This window comes from Mus caroli, chromosome 10 (assembly GCF_900094665.2).
Source record: "Mus caroli chromosome 10, CAROLI_EIJ_v1.1, whole genome shotgun sequence".
Lineage (NCBI taxonomy): Eukaryota > Metazoa > Chordata > Mammalia > Rodentia > Muridae > Mus > Mus caroli.
This window is the reverse complement of record NC_034579.1, coordinates 108,168,070-108,177,093: the sequence shown is the minus strand read 5'-3', so window position 1 is coordinate 108,177,093 and position 9,024 is coordinate 108,168,070. Positions and strand designations below refer to the sequence as shown.

At 39.9% G+C, this 9,024-nt stretch overlaps 1 protein-coding gene across 1 annotated transcript in view; it reads left to right on the top strand.

Moving 5' to 3' along the window:
- Positions 1-8,357, top strand: part of Thap2 (THAP domain containing 2) — a 15,975-nt gene extending 7,618 nt beyond the window's left edge. Inside the window, exons 2-3 of the mRNA XM_021174367.2 lie at positions 983-1,178; positions 4,491-8,357. Coding sequence (XP_021030026.1) covers positions 983-1,178; positions 4,491-4,877 — 583 coding nt within the window. The 3' untranslated portion in view covers positions 4,878-8,357. The remainder of the gene's footprint in view (positions 1-982; positions 1,179-4,490) is intronic.
- Positions 8,358-9,024: the final 667 nt, after the last annotated feature.

Genomic DNA, 9,024 nt, shown 5'->3' with positions numbered 1-9,024 from the left:
GGAACTCACTTTGTAGACCAGGCTGGCCTCGAACTCAGAAATCCGCCTGCCTCTGCCTCCCGAGTGCTGGGATTAAAGGCGTGCGCCACCATGCCCGGCTTATGATTTCTCTTTTTATAATTATGTGTTCTGCTGTGCTCCATAGCTCCAGGCTTTTTAGTGCAGCTTAACTACATAGACTACAGTGAGAAATTTATCTATTCAGTATTGGTATTAATATATTAATTTTTATTGAGTTCTTACTTTTCACTATTGAAAGATAAGCAGATGAGTAATAATAACTGCTTTCCTCAAAGAACAGCTTTGGAGCCAACGAAATGACTGTGCCAAGGCTGTTGCTATACAAGCCATAGAGCTTGAGTTCCAGTCCCAGAGCCCATGGTGGGAGTGGAGAACCAAATCACTTCCCTGCAGAAGTTGTTTTCTGACCTCCACATGTTTGCCTGCACACACACACACACACACACACACACACACACACACGGCACACATGCATGTACACAGTTTTCTTTGAAAATATGTAACTTGTACACTGGAAATTTTAATGGAGAAAGTATAAAACAATGATGTACTGTAGGAAAAACAGAAAGGACTATATCATCTAGACTTTCCTTGTTAAAATTTAATCTTAATCATACCTGATTTATTTGTTAAACAGCAGCAGATAAAAGCATTGTGCAATCACTTCTGCTTGTAATCATTCTATGCAAGAATGTTATTTGTGTTTTAGTCATTGCCCATGTTAAGAGCTAGATTGGAGGGAATAGCTCTATTTTTAAAGTCTGTTTTAAATGCTATTAAAGTCAGTTTTTCAGTAAATTTTTATAACTATGAAAATTAGTATAAATTGACATCTGGAGGTTGCTTAATTTTTTCATAAATTTTTACATAAATGAGAGACTTTCTTAAAATGTAACTGTTTTAAATACAACAAAAGCAGGACCGTTGGAATTTGAGTTGCTTTTTGTTTGCTTGTTTTAAGGTTTCCTTTGGATCCTAAAAGAAGAAAAGAATGGGTTCGCCTGGTTAGGCGCAAAAATTTTGTGCCAGGAAAACACACTTTTCTTTGCTCAAAACACTTTGAAGCCTCCTGTTTTGATCTAACAGGACAAACCCGACGACTTAAAATGGATGCTGTTCCAACCATTTTTGATTTTTGTACCCATATAAAGTCTCTGGTAGGTCACTCTCCTTTCTTAAACCGTGTTTTAAATCCTATTACTTTTTGCTTGTATAAGAAAGCCACTCAAATTGTGTTAAAAAAAAAGTGTGTAATGGCACACCTCAAAAAAGCTACAAGCTCCCTCTTGTGTAATAGCGGTATGGCTAGAGGTGGAGATCAGAGTTCCTGACTCCAAGGCTGTTCCCCAGTTAATTCCAGATTACAGATTTTGAACTTTTAGGTTAAGGATACTCAGCAGGTAAAAATCCATACAAACACTCCAAGTATGAAACACTTTGCTTATAGGGTGCTTTACCAGAATTGCAGTCTTACATAACTACAAATTATTTGTTATTATCAGTCACTGTACCATTGGCAAAACCAAAGATTGCTAATGCAGCCTTCAGAATCACTCTCTTCTGATTTTAAGATGACAGACAAGTGACTTGCTAGTGAGTACTTTAGGAACACATATTCAGTTATGCCAAGAGTCTCTTCATAAGAGACCATAGAATTCATTCCCTTTAGGCATGAGGACTTGGGAGCTTGGAATACCACGGAAGGTTTGTGACCACACATACAATATAGTTAGATGGTAAAACTAAAGCCAGGGAGTGGATCGATAAATTATCAGTTGTTGACTTATCTGAAAGAAAAGAGAATTGGGTACAGGATGAAAGAATCAAAACACGTTCAAGGCAGCCTTTAGTTCCACCCTGGGCAGAAGCAGGTAGAGTTCTGTGAGTTAGAGCCCAGCCACATCTACTTTACTGAGTTCCTGTGCAGCCAGAGCTACATAGTAAGACCCTGTCGCAAAAACAGAATAAACAAACCCACTTGGTTTAAGGGGCAAATACAGCTTTGTACAGTAGAGTGTGTGCAGTACACTGAGGCTTGAGGAGCAGCACTAGGGGAGAGACAGGAGGAGAAAGAAATAGTCTATCTGGTTAGGGAAGATCTGATTGGAGAAGAAACACTGAGGAAGCCACCGTAAGAAAGAAAAGGTAGAAAACACAGGGGGGTTTAAAAAGGGCATCTTCCACCAGAAAGGGAAAGCTATTGTTGAGTTACTTGTGACATTGGAAGTAGACCTAAGTTAGTGTTTTAATGGGAGGGTGTTAACTGCTGCTGCTGTTTAAGATGTTAGAAAACCTGCAGAACTGCAAGGGCTTATTTCCTAACCTTTCTCTTCTGAGTACCTCAAAGAGTACCTGACCCTGAGTATGCACTCAATTCTGTATTGAAATTGAAATGTACCATCCACTGGCACAGGGAATGCATGTGTGTAATTAAGTCCTCAGGAGGCAGAGGATGGAGGTCAAGGCCACCCGCTACATAGAAGGTTTGACACTGTCTTAGTTAGGGTTCTACTGCTGTGAACAGACACCATGACCAAGGCAAGCCTTATAAAAACAACATTTAATTGGCACTGGCTTACAGATTCAGAGGCTCAGTCCATTATCATTAAGGTGGGAGCATGGCAGCATCCAGGCTGTCATGGCGCAGGCAGAGCTGAGAGTTCAACATCTTCATCTAAAGGCTGCTAGTGGAAGACTGACTTCCAGGCAATGGGTGAGAGACTTAAGCCCACACCCACAGTGACACACCTACTCCAACCAGGTCACACCTATTCCAACAAGGCCACACCTCCAAATGGTGCCACTCCCTGGTCCAAGAATATACAAACCATCACAGACACCATCCTAGGCTGCATGAGACATTGTCTCAATGCAATTAAAGAGGGACCCTTATTTCTGACATTTTGATCATTTATTTATACAGTAACTAATAAACTTTTCATTATACTAAAATATGTTAGATGTTTTGAAAATGAAGAGCAAGGGGAGACTGTGCCATTTCTCTGTGAAAAGAGACTGGCTGTAGGTTTATGATAGTAGGAACTACAACTTATTCAACATTATTTCCCCAAGATTAATGTTTCAATAAGTGGTTGGGAATGCTTTTGCTTTGTTTTGTTTTGTTGTTTTTGTTTGAAGAGACAATCTTTCTATTGAGGTAGCCCAAGCTATCTTTAAATTTACTCTGTCTAGCCCAAGCTATTACCTTATGGGTGTTTTTCTTGAATGTTTATCTTCACCATGAATATGCCTGGTGCCTATGGAGACCGGAAGAGGACATTAAATCTCCTGGAGAAAACGGCATTACACATGGTGGTCAGCCACCATGTCGGGGTGGAGATTGAATCCAGCATTACACATGGTTGTCAGCCACCTTGTCGGGGCATTACACATGGTTGTCAGCCACCATGTCGGGGTGGAAATTCAATCTGGGTCCTTTGGAAGAACTACCAGTGCTCTTAGCTACTGAGCTCTTGTCCCTACAAGCCATTCTTGAACTAGCCATCCTCCTACCTCTTCATCCAAAATGTAAAGTGGAGTTTTTCCTTTACGTTTTGGCTTTTCTGAGGTGATTTCACTGTGTAGCTTTAGAGTAGTCTCAAGTTATATCAATCCTGCCTCAGCCTCCTGAATGCAGGGATCACAAATGAGTCAAGCATACATTGAAGAATGTTTATTTAAAAATGAAAGACACAGTTTTAAGATGTGACACCATAGGAAAATCATAAGTAGTTTGATATTTCTGGAGTATATGAGACAAAAGAATCCTTAGCTTTCTGGATTAGAAAACAATTTCTAGCCAGATTTTAAATCTTTGAAGGTTTCAGGTAAAGAACTAATATCTCAATCTGTTTGGAAGCTTGATATCTAAGAATATGTCTCTGCAGATATGTGAGTTCCTGTTTAAGTAGATTCCAGGTCTAAACTATTTGTGTAGTAGAAAAACTAATATTAACTAAAAGGAAGATCAGATCAATATTATAGATAAAACCAAATGTCTCAACAAATTCTAACTTGGCCTTAGTAAAAGGAATTGGAAAAGTTTTTTTTTTTTTTTAAATCTCCATAGAATCATATTGAAAATCTGGAAGATACCTTGAAAATCTACTGCTTATTTAGAAATCAATGTTTAAATAAGTCTGCAGATAAAGGGCATAAGAAAGGCACAGTGGCAACGTGGCTTTAATCCCAGCACTCAGGAGGCAGAGGCAGGTGGATCTCTTTGAGTTCAAGCCAGCAGCCAGAGCTGTACAAAGAAGCCCTGACCCAGAACTGCACAGGTGAGTAGAGTCCATTCAACCTACTGAGACCCGTAAGCCATGCTCCCATGAGCTAGCCTGCTGCTGTTGCCCGGTAAGCCTTAAAAGCAGGTCTTTAAAGATGAGTTAAATACTGTGTTACTCAAAACTGGACACTGTTTACTTATGTGTGATATTCATAATTTATGTTAAACTCTCTGTTCGGCTCAGAAACTCAAGTCAAGGAACCTTCTGAAGACAAACAACAGTTTTCCTCCAACCGGGCCATGCAATCTAAAGCTGAGCAGCAGTCAGCAAGTGCTGCTTGAACACAGTTATGCCTTTAGGAACCCTATGGAGGCGAAAAGAAGGATAATTAAACTAGAAAAGGAAATAGCAAGCCTGAGAAGAAAAATGAAAACTTGCCTGCAAAGAGAACGCAGAGCAACTCGAAGGTGGATCAAAGCCACATGCTTTGTGAAGAGCTTAGAAGCAAGTAACGTGCTACCTAAGGGCATCTCAGAACAGATTTTACCAACTGCCTTAAGCAATCTTCCTCTGGAAGATTTAAAAATTCTTGAACAAGATCAACAAGATAAAACAGTACCCATTCTCTAAACGTAAAATGGAAGAGACTCTCTGCACTCAAGTTTTCCTCACACACATCCCAGTGCCCATCTCCTGCCGTCCCCCACCCACCACACTCTGGCAGTTACACTACAGTCAAGTCCTGCAGTTTTACTTGAAGTAGCAGTGTCAGTGTCACTCTCTGGAGACCCGAGGAAGTGGAAAATCCAATGACAAGCTTGAGAACGAGCAGAAGTGCCTTACATGAGGATCACGGACTTAGGAAACACTGCTAGCAGTGTTTCTGCTCTTGTTTTTTTAAGCTGCTGTCAAATAGGAATAACAAATGATATGTTCATAAAAGTAAAAGCATTCCGCACCAAAGCTGGGGTATTACATTCTAAAGAACATGTGAAGTAGGAGCTAACTGCATTAAATATGATCTTAAAGCTACTGCTGTATTTTGTATGAATTAAATTATTGGGATTGTGGTTGAAAATTTTATAGAATAAAACCTCTGGGGTATGGGGCAAGGTTTGTTTCTTGGTTTTGTTTTGTTTTTTGTCCTTTTTAGCCTTTTGTATTTTAACCAGTAAAAGTAAACTTATCATGGCCTTTTTAATAAGAACATTGAATTTAAAAGTAGGTTGTAAAATAATCTGAAATAGTATTTTGAATGTGAAATACCTTTGAGACTCCAAACTAGGTAAGGCCCCAAGCACCTCAGACTGGGAAAACCCGGTGAGTTATAGTCAACGTCTAAGAAAATATACAGAAAAGAATGCAGAATTGGAAGTCTAGCTTTTACTGTAACAAAAAAAAATAGACAAATATACATTATTTTTTCTCTTATATTTAAGATTTTGAATCTCCATCTTCATAATTGATATGTTAATAAACACTTTAGACCCATTTGTTCCTCGTGTTGATAGCAAAATCTTTTTTTGGGGGGGTCCTCCCCCCACCCCCCAGACAGGGTTTCTCTGTGTAGTCGTGGCTGTCCTAGAAGTCACTCTGTAGACCAGGCTGGCCTCGAACTCAGAGATCTGCCTGCCTCTGCCTCCTAAGTACTGAGATTAATGACTTGCACCACCATTACCACTGCCCGACTTGACAGCAAATTCTTAAGCTGATGTTTCTTTTTTGTGACTGCCTCTGCCTCCCAAGTGCTGGGATTAAAGGCATGCGCCACCACCGCCTATGACTACTTCTTAATTACCTTTTTTATGTCAAAAATAGCTTTTTCCCTCCTTAATAAATCACAGAATAATTTAATCCCAATGAACTACATAACTATATCGTGTCTCAGACCCAGGTCAGGCTGCTGCCTATCAGTGTCTGAGGATGGGAAAGCGTCTAAGAACGCGTCTGAGGATCTAAGAACGTGTTTTAAGGTTGGGACGTTCAGCATAAAGGGTGGGGTATGGCATCCATGCCCTGTACCAGGTAGGGCCTGGGGGAGCTGAGAGGACCTGGAGCCCAGGTCCACTTTGGTACGCTAACTATGCACCTTCGACACTTGTCCTGGGTGTGAAACCCAATAGTGTCAAGTTAAAACAGGCTCTGTTTATCTTACTCCATCAGCTTGCTTTTTAACCCCTCCCCCCCCCTTTTTTTTTGGAAAATTGAAACAACTTTAATTCATAATGGAAATAAAATACAGTCCTCTAAAATAATGTGTGTCTCTGTGATAAAGCTATGCAAATGCTGATATTTATAAAATAGAAATAGCAAAATCGCTCTTCTGGCACCACTTGCACCTTGAAAAGGCCTTGTGTCACTAAAAGTCTAATAAGAGCCCTCCCTTCAAAAAGCTTTGGCTAAGTAAGTAAAAGAAGCGTGTTCACATAAGTTATTTAGTTCTTCTTCAAGTTTGTGAGCTTACCGTATGAACGTAACATGCCCGATCACAAATAACTGTAAACCTTTCCTACACAGAGATGGAATTTGGATTCTCTGCCATCTCGTAGGCTGTCCCTCTCCGTCCCACCCCGTAACCAGCACTGTCTCGTAAGGATTGTCTTCCCTGCAAACATAAGGGTGGGAAATGGCTCTCTTAAGTTTTCATGTGATACCTGTAACCAATACTCTATAAACTCTTTTGTAGATGTGATCACCCTTGTTAGCTATCTTAAGAATTCCTTAAATTTGTCGTCGTATATTTTTTCCTAATACTGGTTCATGTGTCTTTATATTATCTCAAATATCCACAGCAAATGCACTGAGTGTACCTACTCGATCGCAGCCTAAAATAAGCTAGGTAACTAATCGTATTAACATAGCCTATGCTCTCGAAACGTAAACTTTCATATGGTTTACCACGTCCCCCAAGCCCCAACCACTAAGTCATGTGGTCTGCCTGGGGTTAGTATCTTGATATCTTGATACATTTTTTTAAAATCATAAATGTACAACATTGTAAAATACAAGGCACTTTTGGCAAAGTTGCATAGTCTTCATTCATTATTATCAGCCTTTAGTTTCTTTGGGCTGTGTTGTTTGTATGCTGGAGATTGGACCCGGGGCTTCGTGCATGCATGTATACGCTCCCGCGGAGCCACATCCCCAGTCTCCTTCATTCACTATTTGTGGAGACCATTGAATAAACCCTCCTCTCAGTAAATGTAATTCTCTGCCTGTTTTCTTCATGTTATTTTCCCAATAGCAAGCTGCCAAGCCTCTTTACATGACTGTATTAACACCTCTGTCTGCCTTTAAAATGGCTTCCTAGCTAACACACATCGGTCACGTTAGCCGCGAGGGAGAAGGAAGTGAAGGTGGGGAAGCGGGAGTTCCAGGCTTTTAAAAACATTCAAGGAGCTTGAATGTTCCATCCTACCATCCTGCCTTCAGTGTGCTGATAGATTTATTTAGTTGACTGTAAACCAGAAAACTGATGGAGTGAGGCCTGATGAAGCCAACGGACAAACGTCTCTAATACCTGTGCTTTGGAGGAATACTGGGAGGGCCCAAAACTCAAATAGCCAGCTTAGGCTATTTGAGACCTTGTTTGGAAAATAAACAAACCTGTCAGAATTACAACAGTAATATCTGAGTCAGACCTCACAGATCTTCTATCTGTCCAGTGTGACTACACGCTACTAACATTCACAAAGCAAAACGAAAAAACCAAAATGCAGCTGAAGGTTAGGAATTTGATATAAAGACAAACACTAGGCTGGGAGATGTGTCCTGTTCAGCATGCATCAAGCCCAAGGTTCAAACTCCAACACCCAAAAGGGGTTAAATACAACACTGGCTGCCCTTCGGTTGCTGCAAGCCTCCCAAAAGAACGGTGCTTATTAGAATATGAGATGCATTCTATGAACGAAATAGGTGTAAGATGCTTCGGTACACGCGGTTGAGTTGAAACTCATGGAAAGCGTAGAAACTTTAGACTTATTTACAACCAAGTGACTTCCTTTTGAAATCAAACGGAATTTTCTTAGAATGGCTGGTGAGAGGTGGGCAGAGCTCTAGGGTTTGGCCTGAGTTCAGTGTTACTGGGTCAGAACCCTTAAAAAAAAAAAACATACTGAACAGATCGAATTGATTGCTGAAAGAAAGACACAGGTAGAAGTAGGTCAAAGCTGAGGACGGGAATATTTGAAACTTGATATTTTGGAAACACATAACCCTACTGACAGGTTTCTGAACGAAATCATGAAACAGTTGTTTTCCGGTCTCTGCCTTCCTCCTTCCAAGCTGGATTCACACCAGAAGGTCCCTTTGTTTACTCGGTCACACATGACTCTGTCCCACTTGCAAAGAGATGGAGATGTCTGCGGTCCATGCAGTGCTAGGATGAACACGTGTCTTCCAGTTCTCCTCCTTTCAATGTATGTTATCAAAATAGGGGGAAAAATCATGTGTTTTAGAAAAGCAAAAGATAAACTTTAAATGTATTAAAGATATTTATGAGATCCTTGCTAATGTTGTCTGTGGAGATTTTGTTATGTGCTCTCATTTCTCAGTGTTAGAATACGGGTAAATTTTAATTTTGATATAATAGAGAAGCTAATCTTATATCAGGAGTGGGATTCTTTTGATATTTAGACAGTTGAATACTTCATAAAATTAACAATTTTGTAATGTATATTAAACAATAACATTGTACTCATTAAAAAATGTATTTGGAATTTGTTACTATTAAAAAATTGTTTCCCAAGGAATTTTTGTCATCCCTGTTATTTCTAGA